At 45.4% G+C, this 22,107-nt stretch overlaps 2 protein-coding genes across 8 annotated transcripts in view; both read right to left on the bottom strand.

Annotated features, from left to right (window-relative positions):
- The window catches only part of LOC140199281 (peroxisomal trans-2-enoyl-CoA reductase-like), a 31,281-nt gene extending 18,704 nt beyond the window's left edge, over positions 1 to 12,577 (bottom strand). For 3 of the 7 annotated variants that reach the window (XR_011886392.1, XR_011886390.1, XR_011886389.1), the window contains exons 1-2: positions 11,717 to 12,577; positions 10,229 to 10,424 (exon numbers count right to left, since the gene is read on the bottom strand). Coding sequence is in view for 1 of the 7 variants with exons in the window: in XM_072261074.1 (XP_072117175.1) it covers positions 2,873 to 2,954; positions 10,229 to 10,382 (236 nt within the window). In the remaining 6 variants the exon portion in view is untranslated. Of the gene's footprint in view, positions 1 to 490; positions 2,955 to 6,323; positions 6,354 to 10,228; positions 10,425 to 11,716 lie in introns of those variants that run through there. The other 4 variants (XR_011886391.1, XM_072261074.1, XR_011886394.1 and 1 more) reach the window with 3 other exon arrangements.
- A 2,267-nt stretch (positions 12,578 to 14,844) lies between these two features.
- The window catches only part of LOC140199870 (glial fibrillary acidic protein-like), a 39,801-nt gene continuing 32,538 nt past the window's right edge, over positions 14,845 to 22,107 (bottom strand). The window contains exons 6-9 of the mRNA XM_072262381.1: positions 19,379 to 19,572; positions 17,125 to 17,159; positions 15,454 to 15,518; positions 14,845 to 15,075 (exon numbers count right to left, since the gene is read on the bottom strand). Of these exons, the coding sequence (XP_072118482.1) occupies positions 15,040 to 15,075; positions 15,454 to 15,518; positions 17,125 to 17,159; positions 19,379 to 19,572 (330 nt within the window). The 3' untranslated portion in view covers positions 14,845 to 15,039. The remainder of the gene's footprint in view (positions 15,076 to 15,453; positions 15,519 to 17,124; positions 17,160 to 19,378; positions 19,573 to 22,107) is intronic.

The following is a 22,107-nucleotide window of genomic DNA, read 5'->3' as shown; positions in this document are numbered from 1 at the left end:
TGTGGGCATGAGGTTACTGTATATGTTGAAACTCCCAATCATTGGCTAACGACTCAAATTCACAACTCGACAATTGTGGACCATTGTCTGATACCATCTCACACGGAACTCCATACCTCACAAACACAATTTCTAGGAAGGTGATAACCACTTTGCTGGATGTTGATTGCAGTGTTGTGACCTCTGGGTGATTGGAAAAGTAGTCTGTTACAACAATATGACTCTTCTCATTACAAACCAACAAATCCAGTCCAACTTTGAAGTACGGCCTATCTGGTACAGGGTGAGGTGTAAGCAGTTCTGCTTGCTGCTCTGGTCTGTAGGTAAGGCGTATTTCACATGAAGCAGATGGCTGGTTGATGTCTTGGTTCATTCTTGGCCAGTACATCACTTCATGAGATCTACGTTCACATTTTTCCTCACCAAGATGCCCTTCATGTATCTTCTGGAGCATTTATTTATCTTCTTTCTATATTATTGAAGTACTGCTGCTAAGTTAACAAATTTCACCACACAAGCTGGTGATAATAAACCTGATTCTGATTCCCTTGCCTAGTGGCACTGGAATCACAAACCTGTGCCCTTTTGAAGACCGTATCTTCCACTACTGACAGTTCAGCCCGTACACCTTTCCGGATCCAAAGAGTTCTGCACGGGCTCTTCCGTTATGGTTCTTTTCAGTGTATGGAAAGTCTTCTTGCTCGTGAGACCAAATCCAGTCATTTCGCTGCTCAAGGACTGACCTCAGTGGTGCTGACACAGACGACATTCAGGGGTGCATTTAGCCAGGGATGTTGCCACCCCCCAAGAAACATCTCACCTCCTCTTTGTTTCGGGGCCGCTCCCGGTTTTCAATGGCTGATGTCTTTCTTGGATCAGGTTTCACTCCCTCTTCTGATATGAGATCTCCAATGAAAGTCAGTGCCTTAACACCAAACTCACATTTCTCTTCATTTAATTTCAAATTGACATTCCCTGTCACGTCAGGCACCTGTTTCAGTTGTGCATCATGTTCATCCTTGGTGATTCCCCTGGATGACATCACCAGTCATGTTCTGACATTAGGTTTGCCCTCAAAATTCATGTGGATGTTTTTATGGAACACTTCTGGATTGGACAGAATGCCATACGGTAGCCAAAGAAAGTGGTATCTTCCCTGTAGCGTGTTAAAAGTACACAGTCGCGAACTTACCTCGTCAAGCATCATCTGCCAAAACCAAAAGGATGTGTTGAGTTTGCTAAACCACTTGGCACCTGCAAACCAGGACGTGATCTTCACCAGTGCTGGCAATTTATAAAGGCTCTCCCTTGATGGCTTTATTGAGATCTCTTGGGTCCAGACGTATTCACAATGCTCCATTTTTCTTTTGCACAATGACCAGAGATCTCAACCAATCTGTTGGTTCTTCAGTTTTCTATGTGATAGTTATCTCTCACATGCATGCTAGTTCTTGTTTAAGTTTGTTTCCAAGTGCAAACAGAACTTTCCTGCATGCATGGATAACAGGAGCCACTGTCTCATCTATATGATTTTTGTGTACACCAGGTAAGCATCTGAGCCCCTCAAAAGTATTTGCATACTCTTTCATGAGTGTTGGTTGGTCATCTTTAGTCTGTGAAATAGCAGATGGAGATTAACCCAGATAAATGTGAGGTATTGCACCTTGTTAGGGCAAATGCAAGGACAGTGTTGCTGAGCAGAGAGGTCTTGGGATCCAAGTTCATAGCTAAAGTGGTTCAGAAGGCTTAAGGAATGCTTGCTTTTAGTAGTCGAGGCATTGAGTTCAAAAGTCAGGAGGTTATTTTGCAACTTTATAAAACTCTGGTCAGGCCACATTCCATATAGTTCTGGTTGCCCCACTACAGGAAAGATGTTGAAGTCTTGGACAGGGTGTAGAAGAGGTTTACCAGGACGCTGCCTGGTTTAGAGGGCATGTGCTATCAGGAGAGACTGGGTCAGCTTGGGCTGTTTTCTCTGGAGCACCAGAGGCTGAGGGGAGATCTGACAGAGATTTACAAGATTATGAGAGGCATAGATAGAGTAACAGAGAATACCTGTTTCCCAGCGTTGAAATATCTAATAGCAAAGGGCATGCATTGAAGATGAGAGAGTGTAGGTTCAAGGGGGCTGTGAGGGGTAAGCTTTTTTACTCAGAGAGTCGTGAATGCCTGGAACGTGCTGCCTGGTATGGTGGTAGAGGCAAATATGTTAGACATTCGGATAAGTACATGGAATATGGAGGGTTATGCACAAGGTGCAGGTAGCAGGGAGTAGTGTTTGGGTGTTTTTGATTTGCTTTTTAGCTGGTTTGGAATAGCCTGTTCCTGTGCTGTACTGTTCTATGTTCTGTTTTTGGAAAGCATCTACCTCCACATTTGCTGTATGATAACCGATAACCAGTGGTATGGGCCAGCAGAGTGGCTGGGACTGAACAGAGAAGAGTGGCCAGTGTGACAACTAACCAAAGAGAACAATGAGTCAGACCAATATAAACACGAACATTCAGCAGAAACAACACTCAACTGGGCACTGATGATGTCACCTCTACAGGTGATGAAACGTCTGCAACCCTAGCCCAGGCTTTGGTGCACAACCCCACAGACAAGCAGCCAAACCAAGCTACCAATCTTCTCTTACCAGGGTCTTGCCTTTACTTGTGTCCTTCCCCTTTACATTAGATACCCCAGGTGCAATATTTCACATTTGGCCAGATCAAACCCCATGTCTGGAAGGAGGTAGAGTGAACCTACAGGTCGGAGACAGAGATCCAAGTACACAGGGCACTGGGAGACATTGGTCCACATGCACAAGGAGCCGGGGTGTAATCATCTCTCCCTGAACCACAGGCCTTGGGAAGAAATGGACACTCACGATACTCCCGGGAATCCTTTCCACATGTCTGCCACAATGTTGACGATGGCCCCGCCATTCTCCTTTATCCAGGAACAACATGCTGAAAGAGGAAAGGTGAGGGAGAGAGTGAGCATGGTGGGGGGATGAGGAAAGGAAGGAGGGGGAAGCTGTTCCTGATCCAAAATTCCGACTTTAGTAGCTTGAGCTCTACCTGAGATAACACAGAGTTGTGGACACAGCTCAGCACATCACATAAACCAGCCTTCCTCCATGGAGTCTGTCTGCACTTCTCACTGCCTCAGTAAAGCAGCCAACATAATCTAAAACCCCACTGGCTCTGGACATTCTCACTTGTCTTGTCCCATCGGGCAGAATTTTTTTCCAAAAATATACTTTATTTTGTAATATTTCTGGATAAAGTTATTTACAAAAAACATTCATTGACTCTGAGTCCTTATTCAATAAATAAAGTTATATAATGCTTTGACTCTCAGTCCTTATTCAAAATAAAGATGTTTACGATAAATCATTCGTTGACTCTCAAATCTTAATCAAGAATAAAACTTATTTACAATAAAAAGCCGGGCGTTGACTCTCATTTCTTTACCGAAGTTCCTTTACGGTCTATAAATTTCCACACTTCCTGCCACTCTTGTGGCACCATGTTGATTCATCAGACAGATTTTTTTCCCCAAAAATATACTTCATTCAGAAATATCACTCAATAAAGTTATTTACATAAAAACCATATGTTGACTCTCAGTCCTTATACAAATTAAAGATGTTTACAATAAAGCATTCGTTGACTCTCAAACTTTAGTCAAGAATAAAGCTTATTTACAATAAAAATATTTACAACAAAAGGCCGGGTGTTGACTCTCCTTTCTTTACCGAAGTTCCTTTACGGTCTATACCTTTCCACATTTCTTGCCATTCCTGTGGCACGATGTAGATTCATCTATCCACATCGCTGATGAGGGGTATACTCCTCCCCACCCGACCCCTCCCACTCCCGCGGGCAACGAACCTTAAACTGTGGACCTTCCCCAACGGGCCTTTGTGGTGGCTGCACCAAGTTTGAGTGCATCCCTCAGCACGTATTCCTATAGTCATAGTCATACTTTATTGATCCCGGGGGAAATTGGTTTTTGTTACAGTTGCACCATAAATAGTAATAGAACCAGAAATAGTTAAATAGTAATATGTAAATTATGCCAGTAAATTATGAAATAAGTCCAGGACCAGCCTATTGGCTCAGGGTATCTGACCCTCCAAGGGAGGAGTTGTAAAGTATGATGGCCACAGGCAGGAATGACTTCCTATGACACTCTGTGTTGCATCTCGGTGGAATGAGTCTCTGGCTGAATGTACTCCTGTGCCCACCCAGTACATTATGTAGTGGATGGGAAACATTGACCAAGATGGCATGCAACTTAGACAGCATCCTCTTTTCAGACACCGTGAATTCCTGCAGGCCTGAATGTGCCAGCCGGCAGCACTCAGCCACGGACATCTCCATGTGCTGGCAGACCACCAAGTTTCGGGCTGACTAAAGAGTGTCTTTCATCGAGTTGATGATCTGCCAGCAGCACCGGATGTTGGTCTCTGTGTGTGTCCCCGGGAACAGCCCGTAAATCAGGGAGTCCTTGGTTACGCAGGTGCTGGGCATGAACCTCGACACCGTACCTTCCATCTCCCTCCACACCTTCGCGAACCCACAGTGTGCAAAGAGGCGAGTCTCTGACTCCGCCTCACTGCAGTCCTCCCGTGGGCAGCGGGGTGTGGAGACGACGTTCCGGGCGTACAGGAGGGATCTGACAAGGAGGGCCCCTCTCACCGCCAGCCAGGCGAGGTCTTGGTGCCTGTCGGTGAGGTCTGGCGATGAGGCAATTTGCCAGATGTACTGCATGGTCTGCTCAGGGAACTACCCCACTGTGTCCATCTCGTCCTTCTGCAGCGCCTGCAGGACATTACATGCCGACCATCGTCTGATGGCCTTGTGGTCAAAGGCATTGACCTGGCAGAACTTTTCTACGAAGGACAGGTATGGCAGTGATGACCAGCTGACAGGGATATTGCACGGGAAGGGGGCCAGACCCACCCTTCGCAGCCAGGGCAACAGGTAGAACCTAGACACACAGAAGTACTTAGTGCCCACGTAGCTGGGATTCATGCACAACCTGATGCAGCCACACATGAAGCTGGCCATCAGGGTGAGGGCGACATCGGGGACGTTCTTGCCCCCATTGTCCAGGGACTAGTGCATGACGGTCTGTCTGACCTCCATCCTTGAGCCCCAGACGATTCTGAAGACAGGTTGGGAGATTTCCGAGCTGCAGGAGCGGGAGACGGGCCACACCTGCACCAAGTACAGCAGCCCTGAGAGTACCTCACACCTGATGACCAGGTTCTTGCCGGTTATTGACAGGGAGCGCCCTCCCCACAGTCCCAGTTTCTGTTTCACCTCGGCAGTCTGCCCCAGCCAGTTCTTATTGCACACCTCGGCCCCTCCGAACCAGATCCCCAACACCTTCATGTGTTCGGACCTGATGGTGAAGAGGACACCGGATCGGTCGAGCCAGTTCTCGAAGAGCATGGCTTCACACTTCGTGCGGTTGACCCTGGCCCCCGACGCCAGCTCGAACCGTTCGCTGATGCCAATAAGTCTGCAAACCGACCTCCAATCAGAGCAAAAGACGGTGATGTCGTCCATGTACAGGGAGGTTTTCACTTGGGTCCCTCCACTGCCTGGCAGCGTTACTCCTCTTATGCCCTCATCCTTCGTGATGGCTTTGGCAAAGGGTTCTAAGCAGCACACGAATAAGACGGGAGAGAGGACAGCCCTGCCTGACTCCAGACCTGATGGGGAAGCTAGCTGTTTCCCACCCATTGACCTGGACTGCACTACAGATGTCTGTGTGGAGCAGTCTGATTCAATTCCAGATTCCCTCCCCAAAACCCATTTTGGAGAGTACGTCCGCTATGTATGTGTGCTATATCCTGTCGAAGGCTTTCTCCTGGTCCAAGCTGACCAGGCAGGTGTCCACCCCCCTGTCATGCACGTAGGCGATGGTGTCCCTCAGCAGCGCGAGGCTGTCCAAGATCCTCCTGCCCGGTACAGCACAGGTTTGGTCCGGGTGGATCACCAGTGCCAGAGCAGACGTGACCCATTGGCGATAGCCTTGGACAGGATCTTGTAGTCAATATACAGGAGAGAGATGGGCCTCCAATTCCTAATGTCCTCCTTTTCCCTCTTCTGCTTGTAGATGAGGGTGATGATGCCCTTCCTCATGGACTCTGACATGCAGCCGGCCAGAAGCATAGCGTTGTACACTTCCAGCAGATCAGGGCCCATCCAGTTCCACAAGGCCAAATACAACTCGACCGGTGAGCCGTCGCTTCCAGGAGTCTTATTCAACTCAAAGGAACAGACGGAGCCTGTCAGCTCGTCCAGGGTCAGTGGCTGATCCTGACTCTCCCGCGTGCCGTCATCTAAGAACTGCATGATAGACGACAGGAAGTTAGGATTATGAAGACACGTAGTTCTCTTTTATTATCATTTAGTAATGCATGCATTAAGAAATGATACATTATTTCCTCTGGTGTGATATCACAAAATACAGGACAGACCAAGACTGAAAAACTGACAAAACCACATAATTATAACATATAGTTACAATAGTGCAACAATACCATAAACCTGATGAAGAAGTCCGTTAGCACAGTAAAGTTAAAAGTTTCTCAAATGTCCCACATCTCACGCAGACGGGAGAAGGAAGAAAAACTCTCCCTGCCATGCCGACCACAATCCAAATCTGAATTATCCGAAAACTTCGAGCTCTGATCAGCTCTCCGACACCGAGTACTGAGCGCCATCTCTCTGAACGATTCGACCTCCTGCTCGGTCGCCAAAAGCAGGCAAGGCCGGGGATTTTGAGGCCTACCCTCTGAAAGCTTCCCAACCACACAGTAACGACAGCAGCGAACGGGCGTTTCAGAAATTTCTCCAGATGTTCCTCTGTGCTTTCACGTCCATTCTCCATCAAGTCTGTGGCCTTTCCATCATAGTCTGGCATTGAAGGACTTGCAGGTCCTCAATATGTCCGTCTGAGCCGTCCTCTTCCATCAGGTTGTGGATCACAGAGCTCCCCCGTGCACCTTCTGGAAGAAGAAGCGTGAGCACGTCTCGTCCTGCTCTACGGTTTGGACCCTTGGTTGAAAGATGATCTTGGAGAATTCGGAGGGGAAGGGTCGGGCTTGCCGGCCCTTCACCTCCCGTAATTCCTCCCTGACATCCACCCCCTTCGACTGCAGAAGGAGGAGTTGCTGCAACTCAGTCTGGAGTTTACACAGTTCCTTCTGCTCCTGCCTTGCTTCCTGGATACCCTTGCGTATGAAGAACCTCTTGATGTTCTCCTTGGTGGCTTCCCACCAGAGAGCCGGGGAATCAAATGCGCTTTCAAGGTTCTCCAATTTGTGTACGCCTTCTCTAGTTCCTTAATATTCTCTGGGGTCAGCAGCTTAACGTTCAGCTTCCACGTCCCCCTGCCTGCCTTCCGGTCCTCCCGTAAGTGACAGGTGGCTCTCAGAAGGCAGTGGTCAGAGAAGAACACCGGCGTGACGTTGGTGGATCTGACCGTGAGGGACTCTGAGAGGAAGAGGAAGAGGAAGTCGATCTGGGAGCGGGATGAGCCGTCCGATCGTGTCCAGGCGGCTTGTGGCTGTGCTCCACCTGTGGGGGTGCCGAAGGCGTCGCGCAGCTTGGCTGTCTTCACCGTTTCCATCAGGAGTCTGGAGGTACCGTCCCGCCTGCCGTCGGCACTGCCGGATCGTCCAGCCGCACCAATGGTGCAGTTGAAGTCTCCAGCCAGAACGACCAGCTGGGACAGTCACCAGCAGCGGTGGAGCCGCTCGAGGACGGCCCGCCGCTCGCTCCGCACACGGGGAAGGCGTACACTTTGATCAGCCAGAGCGGAGTGCCCCGGTATTTGACGTCTGCTACCAGGAGGTGCCCCGCAACCACCTATTTAACTTGGGCGATTGAGAAGTTGCCTCCCCGTAGCAGAATCCCCAGGCCAGAAGCACGGCAATCATTGCCCCCTGACCACACCGACAAACCCTGGGACCACCTCCGGTAGTTGTGGGGATGCGGCAGATCGCACTCTTGGAGGAAGGTCACGTCGGCGTTCACAGTGTTCAAGTATTGGAGCGCGCTGACGCAACGCCCAGTACTCTTCACACTGCGAACGTTTAACGTCCGTCACCCGATCTTCGTCCTCACCTCCGCCGTCTTGAGCCCTCATGCCCACAGTCCTGGTGAAGTCTTCCACCTGCTGAGGGCTCAGGTACTGCGAGTAGTCCTCACCAGAGAGAGGCAGTACCGGTTCGACACCTAAAGGGACCTCCGGGGCTGCCTCTCCATCTGGCTGCAGGCCACCAGAAGTGTTACTGCTCCCGGATTCCCGGAGCTGAGGGGCGATTCTGATCTCCACCTCCTGCGTCTGGGGGATGGACAGTAGACCTTCAGTGTTCCCTTGACTCTCCTCCGCCCAATTAACCCGCCTCTTCCTCTGTTGGGGCTGCTGGTCACCTCCATCGCCCTCCTCCTCCAAGGACAGGAGCCCAGAGGATGTGTTATAATCTACCACCTTGAAGCCACAGCATTCTGGTAGCACCTTGCGAATAAAGGTCTCCCTACTGAAACCGTTGCCTTCCTTCAGATCCCGAACACTCAAGCGTACTGTGTTCTTGATCCCAGCCCCACGAACCGAAGGGCTGGTCGCTCCACTCTTCTTCTTCCCTGATTCGCTGGTCTCTCCAATGTTCTTCTTTCCTGATTCGCTGGTCTCTCCAGCATTCTTCATTCCTGATTCGCAGGTCACCCCAGCTCTCTTCCCTGATTCGCTGGTCTCTCCATCTGTCTTCCCTGATTCGCTGGTCTCTCCATCTGCCTTCCCTGATTTGCTGTTCTCGCCAGCTCTCTTCGCTGATTCGCTGGTCTCTCCAGCTGTCTTCCCTGATTCGCTGGTCTCGCCAGCTCTCTTCCCCGATTCACTGTTTTCGCCAGCTCTCTTCCCTGATTTGCTGGTCTCCCCAGCCGCCTTCTTTTCCGATGCGCTGTTCTCACCAGCCATCTCCTTTTCCATCTCTGTTGTTCGGTTGCGAGCCAATCCACACCAGGCTCCACCCCTGTGTCAGCGCGAGACCTGCTCCTCAGCCAACGATTGCTGTGTTCTGAGAAGAACACTGGGGATCGCTACGTTCCGATAAAGAACACTCGATCTTAGCCAAAAGGTCGAGAAGAGATCAGACAGATGATACAAAATCACATACCACCAGGCTTAAGGGCTGCTTCTATTTCACTGTTATAAGACCACTGAATGATTCTCAGTATGATGGGATGGACTCTGACCTCACAATCTACCTCATTATGACCTTGCACATTACCTGTCTGTACTGCATTGTTTCTGTAGCTGTTACGCTTTATTCTGCATTCTGTTGCATCTCACACAAGGTGCTAGAGGAACTCAGCTGGTCAGGCAGCATCAGTGGAGATAAGGAATAAATAGCTTCCATCAGAGCTGCACTGAACATCAGTGAGACCAAACAACCAATTGTAAACTTCAGAAAGGGCAAGATGAGGAAACACATACCAATCCTCACCGAGGGATCAGAAGTGGAAAGGGTGAGCAATTTTAAGTTCCAGGATGTCAACCTCTCTGAGGCTCAACATATCGATGCAGTTACAAAGAAGACCTGACAGCGGCTATATTTCATTCGGAGTTTCAGGGGGCTTGGCATGTCAGCAAAGACAGTTGCAAAGTTCTACAGATGTACAGTGGAGAACATTCTAACTGGCCACATCTCCATCTGGTATGTGGGGAAGCACTGCACAGGATTGAAATAAGCTGCAGAAAGTTGTAAACTCAGTCAGACCCATCATGGGCATGAGCCTTCCCAGCATCCAAGATACCTTCAAGGAGCAATGCCTCATAAAAGTGGCATCCATTATTAATGATTCCACCATCCAGACATGCCCTCTTCTCGTCACTACCATCAGAGAGGAGATACAAGAGCCTGAAGACCCACACTCAGCCTTCTAGGAACAGCTTCTCCCCCTCTGCCATCAGATTTCTGATTGGTCCATGAACACTACCTCACCATTTTGTTCCCTTTTTACACTGTTTTTAAAATATGTTTTATTGTAACATATTAATTTTTTATGCATCACACTGTACTGCTGCCACAAAACAAGTTTCACATCACACGTCAGTGATAATAAATGTGATTCTAATTCTCCCCTCCTCCCCACCACTGAACTGACCACCCCCCCACTCCCCCTCCGTACCCCTGTCCTCTTCCTGTTGTCTGTACCTTCTCGGCAGCAGAGGAGCGTTCCCGTCAAGTTGGTGTCGATCACAGCGTTCCAGCCTTTGGTGGAGATGTGTTCAGCTGGACTGATGAACTGACCCCCTCCATTATTGACCAGGTAATCAATCTGACCATGGAACTCCAAGACCTTCTGCATCAAGTTCCTCACCTACCAAGAACAGGACACCAGGGCAAGTGACTGCGGGCAGAGAATGGCTCAGTTAGACTACCACTGAGTATATTTACATGTTACCAAAAACTCTGATGAAATTCTACAGATGCACGGTGGAGAGTATCCTAACTTGTTGCATCACGACCTGGTATTGAAACACCAATGCCCAGGAATGGAAAGGGCTACAGTAAGTGGAGGACACAGCCCAATCCATCTCAGGCAGAACCCTCGCAACACGAAGCACAATTACATGGAATGCTGCCACAAGAACGTAGCATCCATCATCAAAAACATCGACCATCCAGTCCATGCTCTCTTCTCACTGCTACCATTGGGCAGGAGGTACAGGAGTCTCAGATCACACATCACCGGGTTCAAGAACAACCATTACTCTATAACTATTAATCTCCTGTATGGAGAGCTTTACTCATAACCCTGAACTGCTTCTACAACCAAGGATTCACTTACAAGGACTCTACGACTGGTGTTCTCAGTATTATTGTTTCTTTTTATTTACACAACTTGTCTAATTTCCCAGGCTACAGCCTGGATTAGAGCATGTCTTATGAGGAAAGGTTGAGCAAGCTAGGAGTCTTCACTTTGGTACAAAGGAGGATGAGAGATGACTTAATAGAGGTGAAAATAATAAGAAGCGTAGATAGAGTGGACAGTCAGAGACTTTTTCCCAGGGCGGAAATGTATATGGGAAGGCATAATTTTAATGCAATTGAAGGAAAATATTGGGGATATGTCAGAGATAAGTTCCTCACACAGATAGAATGCTGGGTACATGGAACAGCCTGCCAGGGGTGGTGGTAGAGGCAGATACATTACGAGCATTTAAAAAACTCTTAGATGGGCACATGTATGATGGGAAAATGGAGGGCTATGTAAGACAGAAGGATGACGTTATTCTTAGATTAGCTTAAAAGGTTGGTACAACATCGTTGGCCAAAGGACCTGTACTGTGCTGTGCTGTAATGTTTGAAGTTTTATTTTGTCTTATTCTGCACCCTGGTTGCTTGTCAGTCTTTTTATGTATCATTTTTTTCATAAATTCCATTCTATTTCTTTCTTTTCCTATAAATGTCGACAAGGAAATGAATCTCAGTGGTGACATATACAGACTTTGATAATAAATTTACTTTGATCCAGCCATGTTTATGTCATGGCCAAAACAGCTCGCCAGTGCATCTATGTATATGTCAATGAACTGAATATCTGCACTGAGCATGATGCCAGTCCAGCTAATCCTGGTCCATATCCCTCCATTCCCTGCCTATCGATCATTGAGAACTGGAAACAATTGCAGTCCTTACGTCATCCTCCTTACGAATGTTACACTGAATCGGCGTCACTTTTGCAGGATTGGAGTCCACCAGTGCCGCTGAAAGTTGTTCTGCAGCTTCACGCAGTCACTCGATTTTACGGGATGCAATCACATTACATTCTGGTCAATTTAAAAGGCAACAATTTACACCAGGACAGCCCAACAGGCAACATCACACTGGGCAACAGTTAAACTGAAGGAGGGGTGGTACTGAGGGAGGGGTAGTACTTCCCCTCAAGAGGGTATCTATCATTAAGGACCCTCACCATCCATGCCCTTTTCTCATTAGTATTATCAGGAAGATGGCAAAGGAGTCTGAAGACACACCCTGTACGTTTTAGAAACAGCTTCTTCTGTTATCAGATTTCTGAATGGTCCATAAGCACATCTGTTCCTCTTCTGCACTACAGTAAAATGTTACGCTAGTGATAGTAAAGCTGATTCTGACTGCCACACTGTGGGAGGGGCGGACCTAAGGGAGTGCCTCACCGCGAAGGGGGCAACAGTGAGGGAGCGCTGCACCGTGGGAAGGAGCTGAGGCCATGCCGCACCAAGAGGGGCGGTACTTAGGGAGTGTCACACACCATGGTAAGGGGCGGATATGAAGGACATCGCAACGTGGGAAAGGCGGTCATTAATTTCAGAGGTTAATAGCCACAGTTCAGGAGCTCCGATTCCGAGCCTCCATCAGACTCCCGCCTCCGGATTTGGGCCCTGGCTTCCGCAAGCTCTAGGGTTCGCACCTAGCGCCAACAGTTCGGCAGCCACGGCGGCGCCAATGCCGCTCCCTCCGCCGGTTACGACCGCAACCCGGTCCCGGAAAAGGGCCGCGCGGAACAGGCTTCGCGCCGCCATCTTGTACATCACGTGACGCTGTCATCTGACCGAGTCACGTGTTACCCAGACTTGGGCCATTACCTTCGATGGCGTTACGTGTTGTTGGGGATCTATTTCCTTTTTCTCGTCACAGGTCACTTCATAATTAGGGATTCATTCAACCATGCATGATCATTCGTGAATACAGCTAAACGAAACAGCATAACTCCGGGGTCAGGGCTTAAAAACACCAAAAGTCACAGTATCAAAAGCTTATGATCCCACTCCTGTTTATTGTCATAGTTCACTCTATACTTAGATTCCCTCCGATAAAGTCACAGGTCATTTTGGTTCCCTCTGGATAGGTTGACTAAGATGTGGCAAACTATAGATGGAGACACGATACTGCAGTTGATGGAAACCAGCGCAAATTGCTGGAGGTGCTCAGAGGGTCAGGTAGCATCTGTGAAGGCACATGGACACAATGTTTCAATTTGAGACCTTTCATCTGGACTGAAAGATAGAGGAGAGATGGTCAGTATAAAGAGGTGAGGGGAAACGGTGAGGCAAGAGCTGGATCTGATAGATGGATCCAGGTGAGGAGGAGTGATACGTGGAAATGTAGAGGGTGGAAACAGTGACAGGGACTCGGAGGTGATAGTAGAGGCGACGAAGGTTCGTAGCTGATATAATCTGATAATAGGAAGTTCACTGGATTGATTTCTGGAAGAGGAAACTGAATTTTGAAGATTGAGAATGCCTTATATTGATACAATTCTGGGAGCAGGTGGTCACAGGGCAGATGCTGAGATAGAGAATCTAGAAATGGCAGTGCAACACACAAAAAATGTTCCAGTCATTGTACCTGCATACAATGCTCCTTTGGTCAACATCTTCTGGATAGATCACTTCCTTTATGTTGTTTATATTTGTTTCTTGTCTTGAATGGGATTCTGGAGCCTTTGGTGCCTGTGGTTTGCTTTTTAGAGTTCATTTGGGTGTTCTCCCACTCTGAACAGGAAGGAGGGATTTGGGGGGTTCATTATTGTGCTGCCTTTCATTTCTTTCTTATTTTCATGGTTACCCAGGGAATTGAAGAATTTCAGAGTTGTGTACATTGATAATAAGTGAACCTGTGAAATTCCAGAGGAACTCAACAGGCCAGGCAGCATTTATGTAAGGGAATAAAACAGTCGACGTTTCTGGCTGATACCCTTCATCAGGACTGGAAAGTAAGAGGGAAGAAGCCAGAATGAAAAGGTTGGAGAGGGGAAGGAGCACAAGGTAGAAGGTGACAGGTACAGCTGGATGGATGTGGGTGGGGGGATGAATTAAGAAGCTGCGAATTGCTGGGTGGAAAAGGTAAAGGGCTGGAGAGGGAGGAATCTGATAGCAGAGAAGAGGAGATCAGTAGAAAGCAAAGGAAGCATACCAGGGAGAGGTGATGGGCAGGTGAGAAGAGGTTTGAGGCCAGAGTGGGCATAGAAGCGGGGGGGGAATTACCTGAAGGAGAATGGATGTTCATGCCATCAGGTTGGAGGCTACCTAGACGGAATAAGAGGTGTTGCTCCACCACTCTGAGGGTGGCCTCATTGTGGCAGAGGAGGCGGCCATGGACCGACATGTCAGAATGAGAACAGGGGTTGGAATTACAATGGCTCGCATCCAGAAAATTCGACTTCTTGCAGATTGAGCGGCAGTGTTGAACAAAGCAGTTCCCTAATTTGTTTGACCTCGAGGTTGCATTGGGAATACTGGATACAGGAGATGATCCCAATTTGTAGATGAAGTGTTGCATCAACTGGAATAGCAGGACATTGTCCTGGCACAAAGGGGCACTCATTGACTGATGAGGAATTTCTTTTCTCAGAGGCACACAAACTTTGGAAATATTCTACCCTGGTGAGTTGTGGAGCATTATTATTTAATAGATTCAGAAGCAAGGGAAGTACATTATAGATAGGTCAAAGGTCCAATCAGGTTTAAGGAGCATTGCAGTCCAATGAATGTTTCTCTATGGTCTACAGCATAAATTATGGGCATTTATTGAATTAAGAATCTGCTTTACCATTACCTGACATTTGTCGGAGTTTCATAGTCATAGAGCCCTGAAGCACAAGGTGGGGTAAAGGGTGGAAACAACAACAGTCTGTATACTCCCAACACGTGGCAATGTTTGCCACCAGAAAGTCTGGAAGTTAAATTTTTGCTCAACTGCATCAAGTCAACTTTTGAAAATGTATAAACAACATGAATGTATTTCTAGTAAGCACAAACAATAAAGCTTAAAAGGCACTTACATTAAATTTTATTTCCCAATCCACATGTGAAACAAGCAGAATTAGTGAACTTTCATACACGTTTACTAAAATAATGTAAATTGCAACATGTCATTTTTTTGGTGATGTGTTTAAGGCTTCGATCTCTTCTTATAGGTGAGAATGTTGAGTAGATGGGACTCCGATCTGCAGCCATTTTGTTTTCAACAGACCAGCTTTAGTCTTGATCCAGAGCACACAGATCTTCATTGTCCTACAGAAAATAATTTGATTGAAGATACTATTAATAATCTAGTGATTCCCAAACATTTCTGGGTTATTGCCCCCTTAGCTCCCAAGACCACATTCCCAGCACCCTTCTCCTTTTCTAGTCATATATAAAAAATAAGAAATATTGATTTGCGATGCACAGTGACAGACAAAAAGAACAAAAAGGTTCAATAAATCATAAAGACTTTGATTCATAAAGACTCTGGAGCACACTGGCTGTTAACTTTCCTGACATGAGTTATAGCTCAAAAACTGGATGTACTTTTGCAGTCAGATCTGTAGCCACACTAGAATTTACTAATCCCTTTAAGAAATAAAATTTCTATCCCAAATTTTAAAATTCATGTATTATTAATCTTACCTCAGATTCCCTGTCTTCATCAGATGAAGATATTAGACATGTGTCATTTGTATCTCTTGCCTCTTCTAAAAGAAAAGCAATCATTACTTTTTGGGTCAAATAAAACTTATTTACTTTTATACAAATATGCATCTGGTTTCTGGATATAGATTTCAGACAGCTATCTTTGCCAAGAGTCATGCTATATGCTTTATGGATTTAAAAAGTACTTCCAAGTTAAAATGTTTGTTACTTTGTGACAATTCAATGGGGTGGAAATTCTTCCACACAGTGCAATGCTATATACAATGGACTCTGGTTAATTGGGCCATTGGTTAATCTGAGCAGCTGCTTATTTGGGACAACCCTTACAGAACAAAAACAAATTGAGAAAATAGCTGGGATTTCCTTTTTAAAATTTGTGACACTATGCCACATAATTGAGACCGGAGGCTGTTGTCGAACAGTTCTAACTAGCATCCGTCATGTGCATTTGCATCCTGATACACTACACTGCTTAGAGTGAGCAGTTTATCATAGCATCAGATGTGCCTCTGTTTAAAGAGCAGTGATTTTTGTCACTGCTATTTGGCGAGAAATAAACAGTAAAACAATTCAGAACTGTTTTGCTCACTGCGATTTCAAGCATTCAGGCTTGGAGATGCCAGAAAAGGCTGGGAGTGAAAATTAAGAGATTTCAACAAGTTAGCAACTACAAAGAATTAAGGCATCTTGAATGTTACAATTGTCATGCGGGTGAGAAACTGCTAGAAAATTCAGCAATCTAATGAACAAGGAGGCAATTAAAAGAGAGAGAGGACTCTGACTTTGTTTTGATAACACTTAATTGTGACCTTGAGAGAGAAAGAGAGAGAACAGCGCCAGCTGAGACACGAGCTGGGAAGTCACCATGGTAACAGCTCAGAGCAGTTGAGCTAATGGACAGTTGGAATTTCGGATGGATTATAAAAGTTGATCCTTTTGTCTGATAATACAGAGGAGACAACACGGGAGAACTGCAGAATTGCTGATAGTTTTATAGTACTGTAGTAGTACAAGTAGTGTTCTAATTTGTTCTGAATTTCATTTAAATACATAATTTGTTAGTTAACTCACAGTTTCTATTTTTATATACCTTTTTAAACTATTTCCATGAAACTTCAGCTAATTGGGGCAGCCGCTCAATTAGCCAAACTTTACAGGTCCTGATGTGTCCCAATTAACCAGAATCCACAGTATTGTAATGTGAATGTTGGAAGTATGACAGGTAAATTGCTGATGATGTAATCCATGTGGAAGGTTATCTAACATTGCAGCAGGATACAGATGAGATGGAAAGGTGGGCACTTCAATAAGCAAAGTACAGAACCTAACATAGGCAAATGGGATTAGTGTAGATAGATACATGGGTGTTGTGGGTTGAAGGGCCTGTTTCTGTACTGGTTACCTCTATGTTTTGTAGTGGGGAGAAAGGCTAAACATAATTTGAGTTCATGGGCAATGCAGCAAGGAAAAAGTTATGTGCGCATTACTCCTTATTCTGGATGTCACCATCATCTGTGCCATGCTGCTGCTTTCATCATCACAACTAGAATCTAGGTGAATCTCAGAAACATCTATCGCAAACAGAGAATACAAAGTTAGCACTGTCCATAATATTAACAACATCAAATGGACTAATGGTATACACACCTTTTTTAGTTATTGCTGGCTGAGATGAGTAGTCCCTGGAAAGCAATAATATAGTAATTTTTATTTACTTGTTTTATTTGATAAAATATCACTGATTTCTAAGTTTTGCTTTACTCCTTCGAACTGTTGCTTCATTACACCACAAGCAACTCTAACGATTTATCAGGTCTGTAGCTACCTAATTCCTCATCGGGGATAAACTATTAGGCCAATTTCTATTTTCCCCACATTCCCAGCAATATAAAGGTTTTAAAAAGAGTAAAGATTAGCTTTATTTGTCACATATACATCAATACATACAATGAAATGCATTATTTAGACCATTAGACAGAGGAGCAGAATTAGGCTATTTGGCTCATCAGTAATCTGCTCCACCATTTAATCATGGCTGATCCTTTCTTTCCCCCCTCCTCAGCCCCACTCCCTGTAATCTTTGATACTGTGGCCAATCAAGAATTTATCAATCTCCACCTTAAATGCACCCAACAACCTGGCCTCCACAGCAGCCTGTGGTAACAAATTCCACAAATTCACCACCCTCTCGCTAAAGAAATTTCTCAGCATCTGTTTTAAATTGATGTCCCTCTATCCTGAGGCTGTGCCCTCTTGTCCTAGACTCCCACACCATGGGAAATATCCTTTTCACATCTACTGTCTAGGCCTTTCAACATTTCAAAGGATTCAATGAGATTCCACCTCATCCTTCTAAATTCCAGCAAGTGCATGCCCAGACCAGATGTTCCTTGTATGGTAACCCTTTCACTCCTGGAATCACCTGTGAACCACTTCTGAATCCTCTCCAATGTCAGCACATCTTTTCTTTGAGGAGGAGCCCAAAACAATTCACAATACTAAAGGTGAACCCTCACCTGTGCCTTATAAAGCCTCAGCATCACATTCCTGCTCTTTTATTCTAGACTTCTTGAAATGAACGCTAACATTGCATTTGCCTTCCCCACCACTGACTAAATCTGCAAGTTAATCTTTAGGGTGTTCTGCACAAGGACTCCCAAGTCCCTTTGCATCTCAGATTTTTGGGTTACTTGTATACCTTCCGGTCTTTCAGCTTTTTCAGCACCTTCTCCTTGCAATAGTAACTGCACTCACTTCTCTTCCCTCATGGCCTTCAACACTTGGCACACTGCTAGTGTCTTCCACAGTGAAGACTGATTGCCTCATTTAGTTCATCTGCCATCTCCTTGTCCCCATCATTACTCCTCCAGCCAACAGTTAGCAACTGTTTGCATCAGCAATCAACAGTCTGAGGATTGCTGGGGCCAACTTGCAAATGTTGCCATGCTTCCAGCACCAAAATCGTATGCCCACAACTTATTAATCCTCACTGGTATATCTTTGGAATGTGGAAGGAAACCAGAGCACCAAGAGGAAACCCACGCAGTCATGGAGAGAATATACAAATGCCTTACAGACAGTGGTGGGAATTGAACACTGAACACTCGTGCTGTAATAGTGTTACGTTAACCACTACACTGCTATAGAGCACTGCAACTGGAGTTTACTTGCATTTTTAAAGGTCCACAGCTTTCAACAAAAATATTAACCAATAAGTTACATTTGATTAATTTTAATAAGTTCCAGTGTAGCTTCAGTTTCCACACATCCCAAATAACCAGTCACTGGAAGTTTTCTGTAAACCCAATGGACTCAGGGCTTCTTCAAAGGAAACCTTTGTCTCGTCTATTGGAGTAGGAAAAGGCCATATTGCCCTTGAGCCTGCCTCACTGTTCAGTGAGATCACCACTGACTTAATTTTGGCCTTTAACTCCACTTTCCTACCTGTTCCCATTAACTAGGGATTCCCTGTACTCCAAAATCCATCTGTCTCCGTCATGAATCTAGCTGCAGGGTAGTGAATCCATTGAATTCATTGCCATAGATGGCTGTGGAGGCCAAGTCAGTGGGTATATTTAAAGCGGAGGTTGATAGGTTTTGATTAGTAAGACTGTCAAAGGTATGGGGAGAAGGCTGGAGAATCGGCCATGATGCAACAGCAGAGGGGACTCGATGAGCTGAATGGCTTCGTTCTGCTCCTATGCCTTATATACTCATTGGTTCGGTCTGAACAAGTCTCTAGGATAAAGAAATTGAAAATATCACGAACTGGGCTGTTCAGCAGTTTCTGATGTCTTCCGTATGTTTGTTTCAGATTACAGAGACTACTTTCACCACTTCAAAGTAATGAAATAAATTGCAAATAATGCAGTTTTCTAGATCTGCTATGGATAGTACTGACCTTGCTTTCCGTTCCACTTGACCCAGTAAATTTTTGTAAGTGACAATCTCTTGCTCTAGCTGTGTCTTTATATTTAACAGTTCCTGATATTCATTTGTGTGACGGACAATCCTTTTCTCCAGAACCTTACTGCATTCTCTCTGTCTGAATATATCTTTGTCCTTTTCTAACAGCGAGTTCTTCATTAGTTCATCCTTTCAAGAAAATAACTTCATATTTAACAGCTGTAAACATGTTACACAGGTTAAAAGCTATGCTATATCTTATTAATCTCTGCAGAAAAAGAATAATTGAATACTACTGACAGAAAGAAACCAACATAGATGACTGGTTGAGTAGAACTTAGACAAAATGAAGACCTTGAGAACAAGAATGCCTTATATTTATACATTGTCCATTTGAAATAGCCAAGAAAAATATCTAGGATTCTTTAGAGGAGTACTATGAAACAAAATGTGCATTACATAAAGTTCATCAGTGCCTCCTCTTTCGGAGGCTGAAGAGAGTTGGACTACGCACATCTCTGTTGATGTCATTCTACAGGCATGCAGTACTGTATCCTAACAAACTGCATCACAGCTTGGTATGGAAACTGCACTGTGGCATACAGGAAGGCTCTACAACATGATGTCAAAACTGCCCAATGCAAGACCAGCCTACCCATCATCAAGGACGTGTATACAGTGAGGTGACAGAAAAGGGCCAGTAACATCATGAAGGATCCCACCCACCCTGTTCATGGACTGTTTGTCCACTCCCACTAAGGAGGAGGATACGTAGCATCCACACCAGGACCACCAGATCAAACACAGTTAGTTTCCCCAAACAACAAGGCTGATCAACACCTCCACCCACTAACTCCCCTACCACTTCATTTCCCATCAGTCATCTTATGTATAACCTAGTGTCACTTTATAGACATTCAATCATTGTATACAAGCTGTCTGATGCATTTTTATTTATTGTGTTATTATTTTTGTGACTATTGTGCTGCATTGGATCTGGGAACAAGTTTCATTCTCCTTTATGTTTGTGTACAGGAAACGACATAAACAATCTTGAACAAAATATTATGGCAGATGATCAAAATTTATGTCAACAAAAACCTCCCACTCAATATCTGCAAGTCCAAGGAACTGAATGTGACTTCACACTGGCAGAGTGCAGACAAACGTGAAGTTTTGGACTTTGGTAGGACCAACCAGGGTAGGTTTTACACAATGAATGGTAGGGCACTGAGGACTATGGTAGAACAGAGAAATCTCGGAATACAGGTACATAGCTCATTGAAAGTAGCATCACAGGAAGATAGGGTCATAAAGAAAGCTTTTGGCACATTGGCCTTCATAAATTAATGCACTGAGTTCAGAAGATGAGAGGTGATGTTGAAGTTGTACAGGACATTGGTGAGGCCTAATTTCGAATCTTGTGTGCAGTTTTGGTCACCTATCTACAGGAAAGATATAAACAAGTTTGAAAGAGTCAGAGGAAATTTACAAAGATGTTGCCGGGACTGGAGGACCTGAATTATAAGGAAAGATTGAACAGATTAAGACTAAAATAAGACTATATTCTTTAGAATGTAGAAGATTGAGAGGAGATTTGATTGAGGTATACAAAATCATGAGGGGTAGAGGTCGAGTAAATGCAAGCAGGCTTTTTCCACTGAAGTTGGGTGGGACTACAACCAGAAGTCATGACTTAAGGGTGAAAGGTGAGAAGTTTAAGAGGGACAAGAGGGGAAACTTCTTCATTCAGAGGGTTATGAGAGTGTGGAATGAGCTGCCAGCACAAGTGGTCCATGTGAACTCAATTTCAACATTTAAGAGAAGTTTGGATAGGTACATGGATAGTAGGGATATGGAGGGTGATGGCCCCTGTGCAGGTCATTGGGAGTAGACTGTATAAATGGTTTTGGAATGGACTCAATGGGCCAAAGGGCCTGTTTCTGTGCTGTACTTCTCTACGACTGTCTTCATCTAGAAGTCAGCAGTGGAGAGGGAGAGTGACTTCAAATTCCTAGGTTTCAACATCCCTGATGAGGAAAGTTTGTGTGATCTCGGGCTTTTCTCTTTGGAATGCAGAAGGACAAGAGCAGATTTAGACCATAAAACAAAGAAGCAAACATCATTTCATCACGGCTGCTCCTGGATCTCATTCAACCCTGTACACCTGCTCTCTCATATCCCTTGATGCCCTGACCAATCAGGAATCTATCAACTTTTGCTTTGAATATACCTATGAACTTGGCCTCCACCTCAGTCTGTGGCACAGCATTCCACAGAGTCACCACTCTCTGACCAAAAAATTCCTCCTTCCTTATGTTTTAAAAGGTCGCCCCTCAATTTTGAGGCTGTGCCCTTTAGTTCTGGATACCCCCACCAGAGGAAACATCCTCCTCACATCCACTTTATCTATTCCTTTCATTATTCGGTAGGCTTCAATGAGATCACCCGCATTCTTCTAAATTCCAGTGAGTACAAGCCCAAATCTGCCAAATGTTCTTCATATGTTAACCCTTTCATTCCTGGAATCCTTGTGAACCTCCTCTTGACTCTCTCCAATGACAATGCACATTATCTCCTTGCTTTTATAATTCTATTCCCCTTAAAATAAATGCCAACATTTCATTTGCCTTCTTTACCAAACTCAACCTGTGAACTAACCTTCCTGGAATCTTGCATGAGGACTCCCAAGTCCTTTTGCACCTATGACGTTTGAATTTTCTC

Source organism: Mobula birostris, chromosome 6, assembly GCF_030028105.1.
Source record: "Mobula birostris isolate sMobBir1 chromosome 6, sMobBir1.hap1, whole genome shotgun sequence".
Classification (NCBI taxonomy): domain Eukaryota; kingdom Metazoa; phylum Chordata; class Chondrichthyes; order Myliobatiformes; family Myliobatidae; genus Mobula; species Mobula birostris.
This window is presented reverse-complemented; position numbering and strand designations above follow the sequence as displayed.